Source organism: Silurus meridionalis, chromosome 2 (genome assembly GCF_014805685.1).
Source record: "Silurus meridionalis isolate SWU-2019-XX chromosome 2, ASM1480568v1, whole genome shotgun sequence".
In the NCBI taxonomy this organism is placed as follows: Eukaryota; Metazoa; Chordata; class Actinopteri; order Siluriformes; family Siluridae; genus Silurus; species Silurus meridionalis.
The window spans coordinates 27,080,185-27,102,127 of record NC_060885.1 but is presented as its reverse complement, the minus strand read 5'-3'; the positions used below and the strand labels follow the sequence as shown (position 1 = coordinate 27,102,127).

Below are 21,943 nucleotides of genomic sequence, written 5' to 3'. Positions count from 1 at the left end.
AGTAAATAGAGAATTTTTTAAATTGTGTTCATTATATTTCTTGCTTTATGGCATTCATTCTCACTTGTATGAGATTCCTGTCTGGGATGCAGTGCTCTGTTATAGTGTGTTTATAATATTAATAGGTTCTATAGCCGTGACGTCATAATGATGGTATTAAGAGATGGAATAATTCAGGTAGCACACACACTGTAGGGGTGAAATGCACTGTCGTGCACTGAATGTCTGTAAAATCCGGATCATTCATGAATATGCGGGTTGAGGTGAATCCGAACGCGGTGATACCACTGTGCTATTTTAAGGAAAGGGGGCGTGTCTTAAGGATGCAGGTGGCGTCAACATCCAAGGAGGCGTGTCTATTAATTTCTTCATCGTTCTCTCCGGTGACTATTTTTGTTTAATTATTTATTTTATTTATTTTACACTGGAGTGGTTTCATGCGGCAGGAGGCTGCAGTGAGGGACGCGTGGAGACCCGATGATGATGATGATGATTATGATGATGATGATAATATTCGACTAGTTTCCATCGTAAAAAAAATTCGGCGCTCGTGCGTTGACCGCTGCCTCGTGACGACACCGACGGGCGCGCTCCCGCGATTCCATAGAGAGATAGATAGAGACGGAGCGCGCGCTCGCGCGGGGTTTAGTTGACTGTGCAAGCGTCAGGTTGTTGGTCTGAAAGTTCAGCGTTTCAACACGACGCGGATTCTCACTCGGTTTTCATTATTGCTATGTAAATTTTATTTTATTTTATTAATGTTGATTTTTCCTCGCATTTTTAACCCCGTCATCTTTTAATAAGGACCACCGAGTTTGCTTCCTAACCTGCTTTAGCCGGTGATCACTCTACATAATGACTTCAGGAGCCACATCCGAAAAGAAAAGGTAAAAAATATATATATTTCACTTGTAGTTACAGTGTTACAGCACTGACAATTATAATCTTTCTCATCCACTGAACATTTTTACTGGAAAGTGTCGCGTTTTCTGAGGTAAGTAGAACACGAGGCCTAATCCCTATAATGTGGGACTTGTATTAATAGTGCACTAGGTAGGGCGCAAAGCAGCGGTATTTCTATGTGTAGTGTAGTGAGCTTATGTAGAGAGTGGGGCGCAATTTAAGGTTCTGCCGATCAATGTTCATGTTTTTAAAAGATATCTCAATATCATCAGTTTTAGATTAGCCTTTGGGTATATATTTGTAAAACAAGTGTGTGTGTGTGTGTGTGTGTGTGTGTGTGTGTGTGTGTGTGTGTGTGTGTGTAATTATAGTATACGTGCTAAACATGTCTCAGGTAAAGATGTCTGTTACTATTTATCTGGATTTAAACACATTTAACATCCATCAGCCCTAACATCTGTGTTTTCATAGTTTAACCAATGAGCAATCATCATCATCATCAGCATCATTACTACATCATCCCCAGTGACTTTGTGTTGGAAAGATGTCACTTATAAATAAATCATGCTTTTTTTTGTAAAGGTACAATGAAGCACAGAGTAAAGCATACAACCAGACCGAATCACATGAAACCATCACAAATCTGGAAATTGGTCATGTTTTACTTCCTTAGCAAACATTTATATATAAAATATATATATATATATATATATATATATATATATATATATATATATATATATATAAAATTTCATTAGAATTCAACACTGATCTTAATGTAATCCAGACCACCAGCACCTCCTCCTCCTCTTCTGTCGCTGTCATAATCTCCTACACACACACACACACACACACACACCTTGATTTGTGTTTTGCTAAGATTTCTGTATTCTTTCAAGATTTCAGATTGTAGCACTTTGTTGTCAGATTAAAAGGTTAAAGCTTCTCTGATGATAGACCTGTGATCACTCACTATGTTCTGCTTTTTCCAGAAAGAAAGAAAAAATGTTATGTTGTAAAATGTTTTGTTAATGGCAGCAACATTAACTTGGATCTAGGCACGTTCCCACTCTGCTCCACCTATATTCATCCTCTTGTGTGTTTGGTTCTACACTACACTGTATAGACAAAAGTATGTGGACACGTGAACATAGGATTAGTATGTGCTTCTTCTTGAACATCCTAATCTCTTTGCTGTTATAATAAACCCCACTCTTCTGGGAAGATGTTCCACTAGATTTTGGAGTGTGCTTGTGGATTCATTAGTAAAGTCAGGTACTGATGTAGGTGAGGTGAGGAGGCCTGGGCTGCGGTCAGCATTCACATTCGTAGGGTTGGAACTCTATAGCAGGAGATCTTCCATTTCAACTCATGTAAAGCAGATCTTCATGGAGATTGTCATGCTTGGACAGGTTTGGGTCTCCTAGATCAAGTGAAGGGGAAAATGTAATTCTGCTGCAGCCAAAAACATCTTATATAATTGTGTGCCTTTAAATTTGTGATAACAGTTTGGAGAAGAACCACATATGGCTGGAAAAGTCGGGTGTCCCAATGCTTTTGGCATACAGTGTACAGGTTATATAACGCTAGCTAGCTTGACTGATAGGTGGGTGGAAACATTATTGATCCTGAGGGGAAACTATGTTAATGATCTGTATACTGATGCAAACAACCAACCAGTGAATACAGCAAAGAAATGGCGGCATCACCAATCATTCACTATGTGATGAACAGAAAATTAAATCAGACACCGTAGCTTCCTTCTTTCACCTAATTCTTTCAGTTCTCTAAATATCCCCTGGTTCTCCGGTTTGCGGTTGCCTTCGCATATACAATGTGGTATATTTAGTTCTCTCTAGTTCTTCTAGGTTCCTTCTTTCCGTCTAGTTCTCAGGGCTCTCTTAGTTTTCCTGGTTTTGTTCCAGCTTCTATGGCTCCATCAGCTCATTTAGTTTTAAGGTTCTGCAGTTGCTATGTGCCAGAGAAGGAAGAGAACACCACCCCTCCCCCCGAGTGAGGCCTGTGATGCGATGCTTGACAATATTTAATTAGTTATATTAATTTGAATCTGTAATATGAATAAGAGGAACTAGATTAGATTGATGGATGAGTCTGGTGTGTGTGTGTGTGTGTGTGTGTGTGTGTGTGTGTGTGTGTGAGTGTGACTGTCAGTAAAGTCTATCCTTCATTGTTCTCCGTCTCAGTGCCGATGTGGGAGGTTCTGTTGTCGATCACCTGACACCTCTACACACTGTCTCCTAAGGTAAAGGCAGTCAGTATCAGTGCTGCTGTCAGTACCAGGGGTGTGAAGAGACATCGGAGAAGGTTAACAGCCCCCACCACCACTACCACCCCTGCTGTTCAACTAACAAGGTTGTTACCTCAGACTTCTCCTTCTTCGCAGTCCCCAAATCACTCATAGTTCTCCATCCAATGTTTTTTCCGCAGATCAGCTTCGTGGGACGTTCATCTGTGCTCCACAAACGGACCTGCCCCCCAACCCGACACCTGTGATTGGTCAATCCATTTTGTTCCATGTATCACCAGATAAGGTTTCACTAGCATGCTAATTTAGCCATTTCTCACTCCTCACTGTAGGGTCTCAGGTGTCACCTGCATCTAACCTGCTCTAACAGTGCCATCTTCTGTTCTGGAGCTCTCATACTGCCAGTTAATGCAAAACTTCAGTGTGCAAGCGTCTATAAGCACGTGCGCTCACAAAGACGTTTTAATCAGTACGCTATGTCGCACATACGATCATACAACAAGGATCTGCTTCAATTCGTTCTACATTATGGGCCGTTACCGTATCCTGCTATGGAAACCTGATAGAAATCTCAGCTGTGTCCATGTGACCTCAAAATTCTTAGTCCAGCTCACAGCAGTCCAGCTTTTTATTCGTCATGAGCTAAGAATTTTTTGCGTGCGTAAGATTCTGGAGTTTGTGGACAGGAAAGTGTAAAAGATGCATGCCGTTTAATGCTGAGACTAGATGCATTTTGACGTGCGTTCCAGCTCAGGCGTTCAAAGAAACGTAGGGATTAAATAACTCATGCTTTTACACTCAATATAGTTTAGAAGACTCTTATTGGTTGGATGTTTGTTTTTGATTTTCGAGGCCGCGAGTTTCGAAGGCAGCCGAGGCAGAAAAGCAATAAAGTCGTAATCACATTCTGAAGTCGCTCCGGGGGACGAGTGACAAACAGAATAGATCTGAGCGAGAGAGGGGCGGGGGAGCGTGGGGGATGAGACGGTCGAAACAGTTGCGAGAGCGAGAGAGCGAAAGAGGGGGTGGGGTTAATAGGGAGAATGGAAGAAGTGATTGGTGCTTCTCCGAATTGCTAGGTTGTGTTTTGAAATGATATTATTTAGCTCGGCATGCACTGTAGCTCTGTCCAGTATTCACTAAATACTTCACTTTTCCCAGATTAGTTTTCTTTGCAACGTAGCTTTGTAGCTGTTTCTGGGAGCAAACAAACAAGTTACATCATTCGGAGAATAAAAACCCAGCCGTTTTGTCTGTTAGTCTTTTGCATTACATGTGCATTATTACATAAACAAATCTAGATTTATTTATTTGTTTATTTCTTTTGTTTATTGTTTGCTACTTTTAACCAAATAGGTGACTGTGTTTAACTTTATTATTTATTTTTTAACAGAATCAGTGTTAAATCAGCCTGGAAATGAGATGATAATAATAATAAATCGAATTCTTTTTGTTCAGGGTGCTGCAGTAAAATGCAGTTTGTCAGTGATTCAGTAATCCTGAGCCGTCACTCGCAAACATCACAGTCTGCAGTACTGAGCTCATTCTACTGATATACACCTCACACAAAAAAATAATAAAAAGAGCTTGAAACCACACTATTTTGCATCCCGATGGAACAAAAGCCAGGCGTAATTGCGTTCGCGCCGACACTGTTCCAGCCATGTTTTAATGTGATCTGTGCAGTTCACTGTAATGCCACATTTGTAGACTGATGGAATGAAGCCAAAAGTGCTATAAAGCTGTATTAGGAGCTGAGCAGGAGGTAAATGGTATACCTATATTTGGTTCCATAATCCATTAGGGTTCTTTGGTATTCTGAGCGACACCGTCGCCATTTACAATCAATACACCTTCACCCCGGCCCATACAGAAAGAAACTCTGCCTCATGAAGCGCGTCTCGTTTAGTGTTGCCCTTTTAACATCCTTACTGGAAACCATTGGTGAAAATAACACGAGGCCGTGAAATTATGTTTCTAGGAGGCTTTTGGTCATGACGTCGTGCTCCAGCGTTTCGATTGAATTCGGAGAGTGAGAGAATGAGGGAGTTGCTCAAGGTCACAATCAGGGGAGAGAGAGAGAGAATGCCGGCTCACAATCAAATAGAGGAGAGAGAGAAGGGTATAGAAAGAAAATGGATGTAAACATGAGTGAGAGTAGGGGATAGATTAAAGGGGGGGGGATCTATCAACAGTTCACATTTTTCAATTCACAAAGAGAAAAATATATGTGGTTACAGGACAAAAAGGACTAAAGGTCAGGAGCAAAATAATGTGAATTGTGTGTGTGATGACATTTACCTAAGAAAGGAAACGTGAAGAAAGGGAAACCGAGAACAGTTCAAACAGAAGAAGAATATCGTCTTACTCGCTCTGGGTCAGAATCAATATAATGGAGAAAATAGGAAAAGGGGGAAGATATTTTGAAGGACAGGAGGCAGAGGAAGGAAAAAACAAGTTGATAGGATAAAGGCAGGGAAGAAAGAAAGAAGTGTGTGTGTGTGTGTGTGTGTGTGTGTGTGTGTGTGTGTGTGTGTGTGTGTGTGTGTGTGTGTGTGTATACAGTAAGGGAAATGGAGATGAGAAATAGAGAGGGAGAAAGAAAAAAATGTCTCGCTCAGGGTCACAGTCAATACCAGAGAAAGAAAGAGAGAGAGATGAGATGATCTGGCATTCGGTTGCATGAGTATTTTTTCCTCATGATTGGTGTCACTTTTTGTGACATTCCCAGGAATTCTCAGGAGAAAACTGACTCCTTGATGGATGTTTGTTTCTCACTGTTGCAGCTCTTTCTCAGGTGTCCGATTGAAATCATGAAGAAAAATGCAGAGCAAAGAGAAAGCAGACACACAGGTGATAAACAATCTCTTCTGAAATGTGTCACGTTCTGTGGATATGGGTATGTGCCGGGTAGGCGAATCATGTGATATCCTTTAATCCCCCTGTCACCATGGTTACCATGATGAGATTTACCATCTGACGTGTCACGGCCATGGATAGCAAACGTTCTCAAACTTTGTAGACTGTCACTCAGTCAACGCGTCTTTGCATCTCAATCCACGCCCTTGTTCGGAGTCGTCCATATTAATAACACCCATCCAGTTTGCTGGAAAATTTGCTCTCTAAGAAAAACAGAAGCACCAAAGCGTACTATTTTCCCAACGAAGTGTCTCCGCCAATGCTTTCTACAGATACGACTAGACGGTTGTTGATGTTGTAGCTCTCAAACGGTTTTGAACTTTATTTGATGTTCCGTAAAAATTTACAAATTTAATTTCTATGTTTGTGTTTTCCGAGCGACTAATGAGGAAGTTAAGTTAGTCATGTTGTCCTCAGTGTCCCGCTGTGAAGTGCCTTAGCAGTGCCCAAACTCCTGTACATCAGATACCGAGTCACCCCCTTGGGAGCTGATTGAGATGCGCCCATGGTCTCACCCTTCCGACCTTGTGTCGCGGTCTCCATGGTGACGAGGCCATGCTTTAGTTTTCTTCTTCTGTTCGTTATCGTTTTCCTCGCACCTCACTTTCCCTCCCGTTGCGTGCTCTTGCACCTGTGTTGCGTTGATTGGGTGCTATATGGTGTGTGAACAGTTTTAGATGATCTTAGATGTGCTTGTGTTTTGACCCACACTGTGGATGACGATGCTGACTGGATTGCTTTTGATAATGGTGTCGAACACACACGTGCTCTGTCTCCACTTCCTGCAAATTACATTTTCCTAGCCTGTGTGTGTGTGTGTGTGTGTGTGTGTGTGTGTGTGTGTGTGTGTGTGTGTGTGTGTGTGTGTGTGTGTGTGTGTGTTGTGCAGACAGAGCTGTGAGAGGAGGAAGGCGAGGTGTCGCGATGCGGCACGCTGTAGGCGGGAGAAGGAGACGGAGGTGTTTAATCAGCTGGCCAATCAGCTTCCTCTCCATCACAGCATCACAGAGAGCCTGGATAAAGCCTCGGTCATCCGCCTGACACTGAGTTACCTGCATCTGCGCTCGGCTCTCAACACAGGTCACCTGTCTGTCTGTCTGTCTGTCTGCAAAATGACTGATTATAGATTATAAAAATTTAGTATATTGTTATTGTCAGTTGTTGCAAGTATGTCAATTCTATATGCAAATGTAAATAATTCTTCTGAATCTCCACGCCGTGAATTTTTCTCATTCTGCAGTGATGATGGGCGAGCTGTCCGATTTGGACAGTCAGTGGACCGCTTTTTGTCTAAAGGCCCTTGATGGTTTTCTCATGATCCTCTCTCAGGACGGAGATGTCGTTTACACATCAGAAACCGTCAGCAAGTGTCTGGGGATTTCTCAGGTAACACGCACACACACACACACACACACACACACACACACACACACACACACACACACACACACACACACACATATATATATAATAATACAGTAACAGTAATATAATAATATAATTGTGTCATTTCACAGGTAAATTTACTAATACAAACTCTATAGAATTAGATTTTATGTATGATAGAAAACATTTTGTTTAAACATTTTGTTATAATTATATAAATAATATAATTATTGTATGCTCTCTCTCTCTCTCTCTCTCTCTCTCTTTGTGGTGTGTATTTGATAGATCGATCTGTCAGGACAGAGTGTGTATGATTTCACACACCCATGTGACCATGAAGAGATCAGAGAAATGCTGCTTAACAAAACAGGTCTCTCTCTCTTTCTTTCTCTTTCTATCTCTGGCGCACACACACACACACACACACATAAAAAAATTAATAAGTTAATGTTCTGTAAACATTTTATCATCCCTCTTATGTTCACGCCACACAGTAATGTATCTGTGACTGTGTCTCATTAGCAACAGTGATGAGCCAAAGTACCACCAGGAGGTTCAGCAATCCTCCCTATGTATCAAACTATCCTCCCGGTGTAGCTTGAACAAGCTCGAACTCAACCTGTAAAATCCATAGAGAGGGAAGATTCACATCCCCTCCTCCACTCATCTTTAATAACTCATCCCTGAGCACTGTCACTTTGCTCTGGTTTCTCGGAACTGACTTCACATGGGAGATGCAAAGCTGATCCATCAACAAGAATGCTCAGCAAAGGATGTATTTCTTACATCAGTTAGCAAACTTCCATCTACCCCAGGCTATGATGGTGCAACTCAATATAGCCCCTATAGATAACATGCTTCTCTCCGGTAAAGAGAAGAGGAATCTGTGAAGCACTATCTGGATGCTGAGAACAATAATCATCTGCATTCCTTTATCACATCAGGACAAAAAGAAGAGCAATCATCAGTAAACACTCAGACCCTGCTAAAGAGCTTTTTCTAACAGCTAACATCAGGAAATCCATTCTGCTTTGTAAAAAAACAAAAAAAAACAGCAGGTCATCAAAACAACTTCTTTCCACTGGCAGTTTGTGTGGTTAACCATGCTGGCTTGGCACAGTTCAGTGAACAACACCAAGAAAAATCCCTAATATTTGTGAATGTGTTCTGAACTAATTCTCTTTCCAGGCTCCTGTAAGAAAACAAAAGATGAGCAGAGTTTTCTATTGCGGATGAAGTGCACTCTGACCAGTAGGGGGCGCACTGTCAACCTCAGATCTGCTACATGGAAGGTAAAGAGCACACACACACACACACACACACACACACACACATTGACATAAACGTGTTTGTGACTCTTTACCCCTGTGCTTCAGGTTCTCCACTGTTCTGGTCACGTTCGTGTTGAGTGCACACGGAACAGTGAGTGTGAAGAGAGCAATGTGCCCGTCTCATACCTGGTGCTGATCTGTGAGCCGATTCCACATCCGGCCAACATTGAGGTTCTTCTAGACTCCAGAACGTTCCTGAGCAAGCACACGCTTGACATGCGCTTCTCCTACTGTGACGAGCGGTGAGGAAAGACACAGCACTGTCCTGGTGTTTATTACTTTATATATGATGCGACACTAAAATAATTTAATAACACGATTTTTTAAATGTTTTTTTTTTTTATTAGATTATTTTTTTTTAAGTCTCTGCTTCTATTTGCACAGCACAAATCATGCTGCATGTGTCAAAAAAGCAGGGGGGTGGGGCCAGATTATTCTGTCAGGGAGTGCTGGTGACTGGTTGAGTTGAGGGGATCAGGAACAGGAATCCAGAGCAGACAGAGTGGCAAGAAATTTTTCAGGGACTTTGGAAGCCGGTGAGATAATCTAGCCCCAAGATAAAGTCTTGGGTGTCCTTAAATACCAGCACGGGAACAACCGCAAGATGGCCACCGACCAAGAAGCGAGTGCCTCGGAACCGAAAGTGCACACCACAAAATTGGAAGTGTGCCTGGAAGATCCTGACAGGTACCCCCCTCCATAACTGTCTACAGACGACCCCGTTTTGTCCGATGTCTCAGGAGAGTAAAAGGCGGCAGACAGAAGAGGCAAGGCCTCACAACTTGCCCTGGGTGGGTGGAAGGAAATACTGGACAGGCACAAAAATCCTGCAGCACAAGGAAAGTTGAAAGAAAACAGCGGACACAGGGACTTGACCTACAGGTAACTGCCCCAAGCATTTTCTGCCAATGTGATGAGGGGGAGCGACGCCCGCGGCGGAGGTCTGGGCGGAGCGACGCCTGGGCGGAGCGACGCCTGGGCGGAGCGACGCCCGGGCGGAGGTCTGGGGCGGAGGTCTGGGGCGGAGGTCTGGGCGGAGCGACGCCCGGGCGGAGGTCTGGCGGAGCGACGCCTGGGCGGAGCGACGCCCGGGCGGAGGTCTGGGCGGAGCGACGCCCGGGCGGAGGTCTGGCGGAGCGACGCCCGGGGCGGAGGTCTGGGGCGGAGCGACGCCCGGGGCGGAGGTCTGGGGCGGAGCGACGCCCAACACTTCAATACATCTGCTGAGTCCATCTTTCGGCCAGATTATTCTGTCAGAGAACACGGCGGGACACGGTGCAAGGCTAGATTATTCTGTCAGGGAGTGCGGGTGACTGGTTGAGTGAGGACCCAAATGCAGGATATGACAGGGTTAAGGAGAAAACAGGCTTTAATAAAGACAAAAAACTGAGCAATGGGGCAAGGCAAAAGCACAGGCCAAAAAGGCAAACAGGGTGATGCAGGGAAGACAAAAACAAAAACCAGTCCAAAAAAATCAAAAGCTGGCAAGCAGAACAGTGCGAGAAAACCAAATCCAAAAACAGTCCAAAGTTCAAACCAGAAGCAGAGCAGAACAGGGGTCAGGAACAGGGGTCATGAACAGGGGTCAGGATCAGAAACGGGAATCCAGAGCAGACAGAGTGGCAAGAAATTTCTCAGAGATTTGGAAGCCGGTAAAATAATATAGCCCTGAGATAAAGTCTTGGGTGTCCTTAAATACAGGGAGGTGCGGCAAGATGGCCGCCGACCCAGAAGGCGAGCGCCTCGGAAACGGAAGTGTGCGCCGCAAAACCGGAAGTGCCTGCTGTGTGCCCGGAAGGTCCTGACAGCAAGAATACCATTTGCAAAAGTGGTTCAGCTCACTGAATCTCAGGCTCTGCTTACATTCATCTGGAAAAGCCTTGAAAATCCTGATATTGCTTATTCAATAAACAGTATACGGATGAGCAGAAGCTTCGATCTGCATCATTTCGTTCCAGTTTATTTACTTTCATTCTCTTTACATCGATGCTGTTGAGAGTGAATGTTCTGTCTCATTCATCTGTTACAGGGTCCCCAAACTACGGCCCGCGGGCCAAATACATGATGCCACATATGGAACGTTCTTCTGAACAATAGCTCATATTTTGAGACATATTTTGATCGTTTAATTTCAAATATATGTTTTACTCGTATCAGTATTTGATTATAAAGGTTGGCATAGTCCCTTATTTATTAATAGAGGTCGAGTCACCAATCTCAAAATATCTGCTATCGGCAAAAATCCATACTGATAGTTTTTTGCCTTGCGGTCAGCTGTCATTACAAAAGATTAAGTGTTTGGGTTTTATTCAGTGTCCAGTGTCAGTCAACCTGTAGTTATGAACATAGCCTAATAATTTGTTAGATTCACCCACGAACTATATGCATAAGTAAGTTAATGTTTGGATTTTTAATAGTAATGAATGTGAAAAAAAATTCATTAGGATAGCAATAATGCTATTCTAATAGTCAAGATATCTCTTAAAAATTAATGCTTATTTGTCAATAATAAAGCAGGCCTAATAAATAATAAATATAAAATCATAATTAAATCTCCACAATAATACTGGTAGTCACTCCGTCCCATGCCATTTTCTGTTACAGACCGACCCGGCCCCCATTAAAGAGGAAAAACTATGTGGCCCTCACAGAAAAAAGTTTGGGAACCCCTTATCTATTACGATGGCTGCAGTACAACATTGTCTGCTGTATTGTTTGTTTCAAGTTGACACATTCCTTTCACATGACCAAAAATAGTGTATTTGAATATGTCCATTATCTCAATCCACACAAAGACTTTCCACATAAAAAATGGGTACTTTCAAAGTTATTTTCAAAGCGATGGCAAAGAGCATTTTCAAAATGGACAGCTGAGCATGTAAAGTGTTCTCTACAACACAGGTGTCTTTTGTCATATATCTGTATATAAAACCAAAGTGCTGATGGGAGTCATGGATTTTTTTTTATTTTAATTGATTGTAATGTCTAAAAAAAATGATGCTGAAGTTTAAAAGTTGTGTGTGTGTGTGTGTGTGTGTGTGTGTGTGTGTGTGTGTGTGTGTGTGTGTGTCTAGGATAACAGAGTTGTTGGGTTATGACCCTGAGGATCTCCTTCAACGTTCTGTGTATGAATTCTATCACGCTCTGGATTCAGACAGTCTCACCAAAACACACCACAACTGTAAGAAATGATTCTCACACACACACACACACCCCATTCTCTACACTCTATTTGACTGTGATATTGTATTGAATCTAGATCTCTTAAAAAAAAAAAAGTGTTTCGGTTTCATTTCTAAAATAAAAAAGCTGTGTGTGTGTAGTGTTTGTAAAAGGTCAGGCGTGTACAGGTCAGTACCGTATGCTGGTGAAGGGTGGAGGCTTTGTGTGGGTGGAGACTCAGGCCACCATCATTTACAACAGTAAAAACTCCCAACCACAGTGTGTGATCTGCCTCAACTATGTCCTCAGGTAGGTCCTCCGTAGTGGAGGTGTGTGTAGTATAAAACATAATGCAGGTGTGCGTGTATGCAGTATTTCAGCTGCGTGTCTCCATGGGTCCATTTGCAGTGGCGTTGAAGAACCCGAGCTCATTCTTTCCCTCCATCAGTCAGCAATGAAGCAGGAAAAGGAAGACGGGGGCGGGACAAATCGAGAGCCAGGGAGCCAGGAAGCAGTGACTGAGATAAAGGAGAAGACAGAGGAGAAGGAAGAGGGAGAAACAGATCTACAGGCTGTCAGTGACATCACACTGGACTTCAATAACACTGGTAAGCACGTTACCGTTAGCAATAACCCACCCGAATAAAAGGGTAGTAAAACATGTACCGTATTTTTCGGACTATAAGCCGCTACGTCCCACGTTTTGAAACTCGCGGCTTAAACAACGAATCGGCTAATTTATAGATTTCTCCTGGGTTTTTCCCGGTTTCACAAACTTCAAGCCAAAAAACTGAGCAACATAACATAAGACCAATGAAATTTCCGAACGGAAACGAAAAAACACACCTCACCTGTGTTCTGAGCTGCAGGGCATCGGGAGAAAAACTTCACCTATAGACATTTTTAAACGCACAACGATGCCAAAAGATAAACTCTCGAGAGAAATAGTTGTGAAAGGAAGGAGGAAGACAGTGAACAGTGACTTTCTTGGTCGGCTACTGTTTAGATACAAGCTGTTGTAATGTGTTGTGTCTAGGTTAAGAGATAGCTCGCTAACTCCAGTTGCAACAGAAATCATATAAGCACAGACAGGTTTCCAAAACTTGTGCTTTTTTAATTTTCTTGGCAACAGCATTACAGGTTAGTCAAAGAAACTTCAAAAAATCATCAAAAAGCATCAAAAAATAATAAGGACATATTCCTCGGTCTTACACACATGCAGTAATACCAGAAAATTTGGCGGCAGGCTATTCCCAAAATGCTGCTCTGCTATCAAAGGAGCCACAACATATTTCACCCATTACACCGTGTAACATACACTGTCTTTCATTAAAGCCTGAGTAAAGTTCATTAGTTTCAGTGTAGACAGGTTTATAGACAGGTGCGGCTTATTTATGTTCAAAATAAAAATATTTGTAAAATTCGGCTTATATATGGGTGCGCTTTATAGTCCGAAAATTACGGTAAGTGTTCTGTTGTCTACAGGAACATCAGCACTCGAAGATGCTCCTCTCTACAACGACGTCATGCTGCCGTCCACCAGCGTCCTGTCACCTCTGTCATCACCTACCGATCCACCCCGTGCCGCTCTGCCTCGGCTGGATGACTTCCCCTTCCCATCATCCGCCCACGGTTCCACACAGGTGATTACGAACACCTGATTACAGTGATTTGATTCTCACATTGTCTTTTCGTGATTGATCTTTCAGCTGTCTCTTTTCATCTCACATATCAGACGGTGGAGGATCTGGAGTTGGAGATGTTGGCGCCGTACATCTCCATGGATAACGATTATCAGCTCCACATGCACACACAGGCAGACAGTCTAGACAATCTTTATTCTGACCAGAAAAAACCCACAACACATATTTGTGATGCACAACACAGGTAACACCAAATGAGTTTAAATAACAGTATTTAAATTAATAATATTTTATTAACTTTGTGTCTTCCTCTCTTCTTCTCTCTCATTCTGTCTATCCTAGAAAACAGATGGATGGGCATTTGTCTTTAAGTCAGCCAAACCAGAAACGAAAATTAGAAACTACTTCTCTACCTCATTCCACAGGGCCGGTGCGTGTGCGTTATATCTCATAAAGTTTGTACACACACTAACTGTGTGTATTAATCAGGTTAAACACATTTTTTTGCAAGTTAAATACGAGGTGGCATCGAAAAGTTTCTAGACTAGTTTTGCAACTGGACAGCAGATGGCAGCACAATTCTACACCCAGTCACAGGGAGCACCGACCTTTATAAGTCATTGAGCCGAATACGTTGTACTGTGTACATTAGGAGCTGTGCAACTGAAGATGAAGGTTTAATTCAAAGGTCGCTGTTTTGACACCATTGCAGAGATCCAGGGCAAATCACAGAAGGCTCATGACACTCTTCAAAAACGACTTTCAGGACACATTCTAGAAGTAGCAGAAACACTAGAAGCAGTGTATTGCTGTGCAAAGGGACTATTGAGAAGGTTTTACTTTCTCGCAAACGAGCTCTCGAAACTTGTTTGATACCACCTCGTGGATTTTTATAACTTTAGTTTATTCATATGTAGGGCTGCAACTAGCGATTTTTTTTTTTTTTTTTTTTATCGATTAATTTGGTGAAATTTTTTTTTTTTTTTAACGATTAATCGGCTAAAAATAATAGTTTTATTAGATGGTTTGCTTTATATAAATATAAAAATAAACGAATTCAGGTACTAGTTTACCGTATTTTTCGGACTATAAGCCGCTCCTTTTTTCCCACGTTTTGAACCCCGCGTCTTAAACAACGAAGTGGCTTATTTATGGATTTTTCCTGGGTTTTTCCCGGTTTTACAAACTTCAAGCCAAAAAACTGAACGACATAACATTAGACCAATGAAATTTCCGAACGGAAACGAAAAAACACACTTCACATGATATAAAATATAATAAGGTTTTATTTAGTGTATTTTCCTTGGAGATGAGACGACTAACGAAAGCACCGGTGTGTGTGTGTGTGTGTGTGTGTGTGTGTGTGTGGAAGAGGGCGAAGGGAAAACTCGTTTTTTACTATCACTCCTGTACACCACGTATCCCTAAACTTTGAAATTTTTACTTTTTCTTCTTTGCTTATATTAATTTTCGTCACAATCTTCGCTTTCTGTCTTCGCTTCGCCATCTAGCAGCGGCGTCTCGAGCTCGTACCTCAATTTTTTGCTCGCGTAACAAAGCAAAAGTTCGACCGAGTAACCGCTCGTACCTCGGAAAACTTGTACATTAATGCACTCGTAGGTCAAGGTGCCACTGTAGTTGTGAAAGGAAGGAGGAAGACAGTGAACATTGACTTACTCAGTTGGCTACTGTTTAGATACAAGCCGTTGTAACGCGTTGAGTCTGGGTCATGGGAGAGCTCACTAAAACTTTAGTTGCAACACAAATCATATAAGCACAGACAGGTTTCCAAAACTCCTGCTTTTTTTTATTTTTCTCAGAGTTACGGGTTAGTCAAAGAAACTTAAAATGAGCATCAGAAAATAATAAGGACATAATCCTCAGTCTCGCACGCACACACACGCAGTAAAACCGGAAGAATGCAGTCACATGCTTTTCCCAAAATACCGCTATGCTCCTAATAGAAGCGCAACATATTGCATTTAGTGTCTTTCGTTAAAGCCTGTGTAAAGTTCATTAGTTTCAGTGTAGACAGCTTCAGCTTATAGACAGGTGCAGCTTATTTATGTTAAAAATAAAAATATTTTATAGTCCGGAAATTACGGTAGGTATAAAAGTGTACTTAAAAAATGCAAAAGACACTTATTAAGTTTAATGATCTTTATTTTGACATTTTAAAGCTTATAGTGGCTGCTTGATGAGGAGTGCATGGAGGATTTCTTATTTGAATAAATTCCCTCGTTATAGGTTTCTTTATTTCTGTAAAAAAAAAAAAAAAACACCATTTGAGTATGAAAGGTTTTGTTTTGTTTTATCCATCACTGTCACAAGCGAGCTGATTGAGCAACCTGATGCTCACGAGTCACGACAGAACAGATCCCGAACGTCCCGAAGTTACAAACAGTTTACAAAATAGCACTTCATTAAACTGTACCATTTTCACATGATGAGGATTATACAGTTTTTGCTTCGCATGCAGAAGATTTATCTTCATCCGTGACACCATTGTGCTTTCTTTTTTATGTATTCGTGCATCACTGTGGTATTCTATCCCACACAAACTCTGCTTTGCATAACTTCAAGGTACAGTTTTCTTTGTTGCGTTTAATATAAAATGCCCCATACCCCGGAAGACTTTTTCCTGCTGTTGGTTGACCCTGTACTGTCCGCCATTTTCACAAGCGGCTGTGTTATCTTGGCTGATGCGTAACTTGAGCAGCCCAACTAATCGCATTTGTTGGCAATGAATTTCATTATCGATTTTATCGATTAGTTGTTGCAGCCCTATTCATATGTAAAAACACACTGCTAAATTGTGAAAGCTGTTTTACACAAAATACTAAACTTAACAGTAAAACAGAGATTTTATTTCCCAGGGTTCGATATTTCAGGTGGTAACACACACACCTCAGGTCAAGAGGTCAAAGGTAACCGTTTTGGAGACTCGTCCACCGGCCACCATGCCAGAGACTCTGACTATACTGCTACTGCCCTCAGGTGAGTTCTGATTTTGTATGCTGATAAACAAACTGATCAGAACATAATAAATGTGTTCCTGTTGACTTATTCAGTGTTTCTCTCACACACACAAATATTTTAAATCTAATGAATAATAAAATAATACAGTATAAATAATAAAACAGTGCTGCACTTGGACCCGAACACACACCTGCATTCACGCTTTTACTTTTGTCTCACAGACGTGTTAAACCAGTTAATGGCAGGAGGAGCCATCATTAAGCCCCTCCCACACATCGCTCGCTAAGATGTGACGTTAACGCACCTACAACTGTAAGGAAAATCCTGCTGTGTGTGTACGGGGGGCTGAACCTTTTAATATTTAACATCTTTCATCATTCTAGATACTTTGTCTAATTTTATTTGGATATTTAAATTTAGTATATTTGAATTATTTTACATTTATGGCATTTGGTGTAAACCCTCATTTGGAGCGACTTAGTTATCTCATTTATACACATGAGCTGTTAGGGGCCTTGCTCAAGGGCCCAGCAGTGACAGCTTGGTGGTGCTGGGAATTTAAATCATGGCCTTCTAATCAGAAGTCTAACTAACCACTGAGCTACCACTTCCCTACTATACTATTTATTTAAATATTTATATTTTATTGACTTCTTTTTTAACTATTTCAACATCCAGTCACATACATGGACACAATCACGGTTCATTTTCTGATAGATACAGTTATTTTCAAGTATTAAAATTTTTAGAAAATCCCAAAAATTTGCAAGCGAACAAATCAGATGTGGTATGATTTTTATGTCTGTTTCACACCAACATTAAATCTGCCTCTAACGCCGCCTCTAAACCTACCTCAGTCTTTAACTCCGCCTCTAACCATGACCTCTAACTAGGTCTGAGATGTTACACTGGAGCCACGACATGAGACGTATCCGCCACAGGCTTCATGAGACGCCACTAACACTGATAAAGTCCAATATTTATTTTTTTAACAACAAATCTTATTGGTGCAATATAAACACAATGAATTGTAAAAAAAAAAAAGCAGTAGATCATCATTTGTCATCTATAGTGTCATTTTTCCCCATTATTAACTTTATTCCATTGCAATGTTTGCTAATATAATAAGACTGTGTGGTAGTTTGTGCCTTAAATGATTAAACATCAAATGAGTCATCAGCGCTCCGCTTGCTGTCTGACCTTCACCGGAAATGCACAAGGGCATAGCTTGCTTACTTGTTTAATTGTACTTATGAGAATGTGGTTTTATTTGGTATATCGTGCTAATGTTGTTTACTGATTACATCTACTGCCAGCACGTCATGTATTTCTGAATCGTTTTCAAAGCAAGCACAGCTCACAGGCCGCTGACAATACCCTGCGTTTTCAGATTGTAGGAAATCCGCAAATAATAGTGCACTTACATATAGCAGTTCATGGTAAATACCTTCAGATGACTGTGCTACAGATCTGCTGTGAATCCTGAACACTGTAAAAATGTTGAGCTGTAGGACATCAGTTGAATGAAGTGCGGTTGTGAGCCATGTGTTCGTCACATGTACCATAAAGTTTTTGGACTCAAAAAAAGTATACCTCATTTCTACCTCTTATACTTCTCACCACTAATTCTCACAATAGCCCCATCTCTAACAGCAACTCAACCCTGACTCTAATCCTAATAATCTCACATCTAACAGCAATTCAAACCCACCTCTAATCCTACAAATAACCCTGCCTCCAATCCTAAAGATAACCCTGCCTTTAACTGCAACTCAAACCCTGCCTTTAAATATTAAAATAGCCCTGCCTCTAACTGTAACTCAAATACTGCCTCTAAATATATAAAAATAGCTCTCCCTCTAACTGCAGCTCAAACTCTCCTCTAAATATAAAAATAACCTTGCCTCTAACAGCAACTCAAACCCACCTCTATTCATAAAAATAACCCTGCCTTTAATCATAATAGCCCTGCCTCTAACAGCAACTCTTTAATCCTAACAAAATCCCACCTCTTACAGCAACTCAAACCCACCACTTATCCTAACTGACCTCTATCAGTATGTCAAACCCCGCCTATAATTCTTTAACAGCAATTTAAACCCACCACTTATCCTAACAATAACCCCACCTCTAACAGCATGTCCAACCCCACCTCTAATCCTAACAGCAACTCAAACCCACCACTTATCCTAACAATAACCCCACCTCTAACATGTCCAACCAGCCTTTAATCTGAACAGTAACCCCGCCTTTAACAGCAACTCAAACCCACCACTTATCCTAACAATAACCCCACCTCTAACAGCATGTCCAACCCCACCTCTAATCCTAACAGCAACCCCGCTTTAACAGCAACTCAAACCCACCACTTATCCTAACAATAACCCCACCTCTAACATGTCCAACCCGCCTTTAATCTGAACAGTAACCCCGCCTTTAACAGCAACTCAAACCCACCACTTATCCTAACAATAACCCCACCTCTAACAACATGTCCAACCCGCTTTAATCTGAACAGTAACCCCGCCTTTAACAGCAACTCAAACCCACCTCTAATTCTAACAATAACTCTGCCTCTAACAGCATGTCAAACCCTGCCTCCAATCCTAACAATAACTCTGCCTCTAACAGCAACTCGAACCCACCTCTAATCCTAACAATAACAAAGGCATGTCAAATCCCACTTCTAATCCTTACTATAACCCCGCATCTAACAGCATGTCAAACCCTTCCTCTACTCCTAACAATAACCCTGCCTCTAACAGCATGTTAAACTCTTCCTCTAATCCTAACAATAACTCTGCCTCTAACAGCAACTGAAACCCTGCCTCCAATCCTAACAATAACTCTGCTTCTAACAGCAACTCAAACCCACCTCTAATCCTAACAATAACAAAGGCATGTCAAATCCTGCTTTTAATCCTAACAATAACCCTGCATTTAACAGCATGTCAAACCCTCCTCTAATCCTAAGAACCCCGCCTCTAACAGCATGTCAAACCCTCCTCTAATCCTAACAATAACCCTGCCTCTAACAGCATCTCAAACCCTCCTCTAATCATAATAATAACCCTGCCTCTAACAGCATGTCAAACCCTCCTCTAATCCTAACAATAACCCTGCCTCTAACAGCATGTCAAACCCTCCTCTAATCATAATAATAACCCCGCCTCTAACAGCATGTCAAACCCCGCCTCTAATCCTAACAGCAACCCCGCTTTAACAGCAACTCAAACCCACCACTTATCCTAACAATAACCCCACCTCTAACATGTCCAACCCGCCTTTAATCTGAACAGTAACCCCGCCTTTAACAGCAACTCAAACCCACCACTTATCCTAACAATAACCCCACCTCTAACAACATGTCCAACCCGCCTTTAATCTGAACAGTAACCCCGCCTTTAACAGCAACTCAAACCCACCTCTAATTCTAACAATAACTCTGCCTCTAACAGCATGTCAAACCCTGCCTCCAATCCTAACAATAACTCTGCCTCTAACAGCAACTCGAACCCACCTCTAATCCTAACAATAACAAAGGCATGTCAAATCCCACTTCTAATCCTTACTATAACCCCAAGATCTAACAGCATGTCAAACCCTTCCTCTACTCCTAACAATAACCCTGCCTCTAACAGCATGTTAAACTCTTCCTCTAATCCTAACAATAACTCTGCCTCTAACAGCAACTGAAACCCTGCCTCCAATCCTAACAATAACTCTGCTTCTAACAGCAACTCAAACCCACCTCTAATCCTAACAATAACAAAGGCATGTCAAATCCTGCTTTTAATCCTAACAATAACCCTGCATTTAACAGCATGTCAAACCCTCCTCTAATCCTAAGAACCCCGCCTCTAACAGCATGTCAAACCCTCCTCTAATCCTAACAATAACCCTGCCTCTAACAGCATCTCAAACCCTCCTCTAATCATAATAATAACCCTGCCTCTAACAGCATGTCAAACCCTCCTCTAATCCTAACAATAACCCTGCCTCTAACAGCATGTCAAACCTCCTCTAATCATAATAATAACCCCGCCTCTAACAGCATGTCAAACCCCGCCTCTAATCCTAATACTCCGCCTCTAACAGCAACTCAAACCCACCTCTAATCCTAACAATAACCCCACCTCTAATCCTAACAATAACTCTGCCTTTAGCAGCAATTTAAACCCACATCTAATCCTAATAATAACCCCAACTCTAATCCTAGTACTCTGCCTTTAACAGCAACTAAAACCCCGCCTCTAATCCTAACAGTAACCCCGCCTTTAACAGTAATTCAAACCCACCTCTAATTCTAACAATAACTCTTTCTAACAGCATGTCAAACTCTTCTTCTAATCCTAACAATAACTCTGCCTCTAACAGCAACTCAAACCCACCTCTAATCCTAACAATAATCCTGCCTCTAATTCTAACAATAACCCTGCCTTTAACAGCAATTTAAACCCACCTCTAATCCTAATAATAACCCCAACTCTAACAGCATGTCAAACCCCGCCTCTAATCCTAATACTCCGCCTTTAACAGCAACTCAAACCCTGCCTTTAAATATAAAAATAGCCCTGCCTCTAACTGCAACTCAAACCCCACCTCTAATTCGAACAGTAACCCCACCTTTAACAGCAATTCAAACCCACCTCTAATTCTAACAATAACTCTGCCTCTAACAGCAATTTGATCCTAATCCGGAACTCAAAATAAACTAATCCTAATCCGGATTTGAGCTATAGCGATGTGTGAATAGCATCCTGTGTGGTTAAAAAAATAATAAAAAGGGAACATTTTCTTTTCCAAGTTTTAAACGTTTTACCACATTTAACAACTGAAACATTAAATGCATTATTTATTTATTTCCCCGATTTGCTGCTTCTGCAACACGTTCGAGTATTTCAAAAGTCTGTTTTTCTTCTTTGCTTTATTTGGCATCTTTAGGTTTCATCAGCACACACCACTACAGTGGATTATTTTGAATGCATATTTAATGTATTTGGTGTTTGAATGCCACGCCGCTTTAAACGCACAACTGTAGATACAGCAAACAAATTACCAGCAGCTCACGCAATATAATTTTTATACTTAATGTAATCAAAAACTTTTTTTCTTGTTGTCAAAGTAAACGTGTCTGTACGAACTGTGCTGTCTAACGGTATATCTGTGATTAGAAATTTAAATATTTAATTATATATATATATATATATATATATATATATATATATATATATATATATATATATATATATATAAAATGCATAGACATATTTTAAAAATAAAAAAAATAGGTTGGCTGAACATAATTTTATGCTAAGATTATTTATTTATGTATGTGTTTATATATAGCTACA

At 41.3% G+C, this 21,943-nt stretch overlaps 1 protein-coding gene across 7 annotated transcripts; it reads left to right on the top strand.

Moving 5' to 3' along the window:
• Positions 1-459: 459 nt before the first annotated feature.
• hif1aa (hypoxia inducible factor 1 subunit alpha a) lies at positions 460-21,762 on the top strand. Of its 7 annotated transcripts, XM_046837824.1 has the most exons (17): positions 461-887; positions 3,108-3,276; positions 3,352-3,455; positions 5,956-6,022; positions 6,978-7,168; positions 7,329-7,474; positions 7,760-7,844; positions 8,663-8,766; positions 8,851-9,047; positions 11,880-11,986; positions 12,129-12,276; positions 12,376-12,575; positions 13,453-13,610; positions 13,703-13,854; positions 13,953-14,040; positions 16,487-16,607; positions 16,811-17,768. In XM_046837824.1, the coding sequence occupies exons 6-17, from the start codon at positions 7,331-7,333 to the stop codon at positions 16,873-16,875; spliced, it is 1,569 nt and encodes a 522-aa protein (XP_046693780.1). In that variant the 5' UTR covers positions 461-887; positions 3,108-3,276; positions 3,352-3,455; positions 5,956-6,022; positions 6,978-7,168; positions 7,329-7,330; the 3' UTR covers positions 16,876-17,768. The 7 variants fall into 7 exon arrangements, with proteins under 7 accessions (XP_046693768.1, XP_046693758.1, XP_046693750.1 ...); XM_046837812.1 differs by lacking the exon at positions 5,956-6,022 and having other exon boundaries at positions 460-887; positions 3,167-3,276; XM_046837802.1 differs by lacking the exon at positions 5,956-6,022 and having other exon boundaries at positions 460-887.
• The last annotated feature ends 181 nt before the right edge of the window (positions 21,763-21,943 follow it).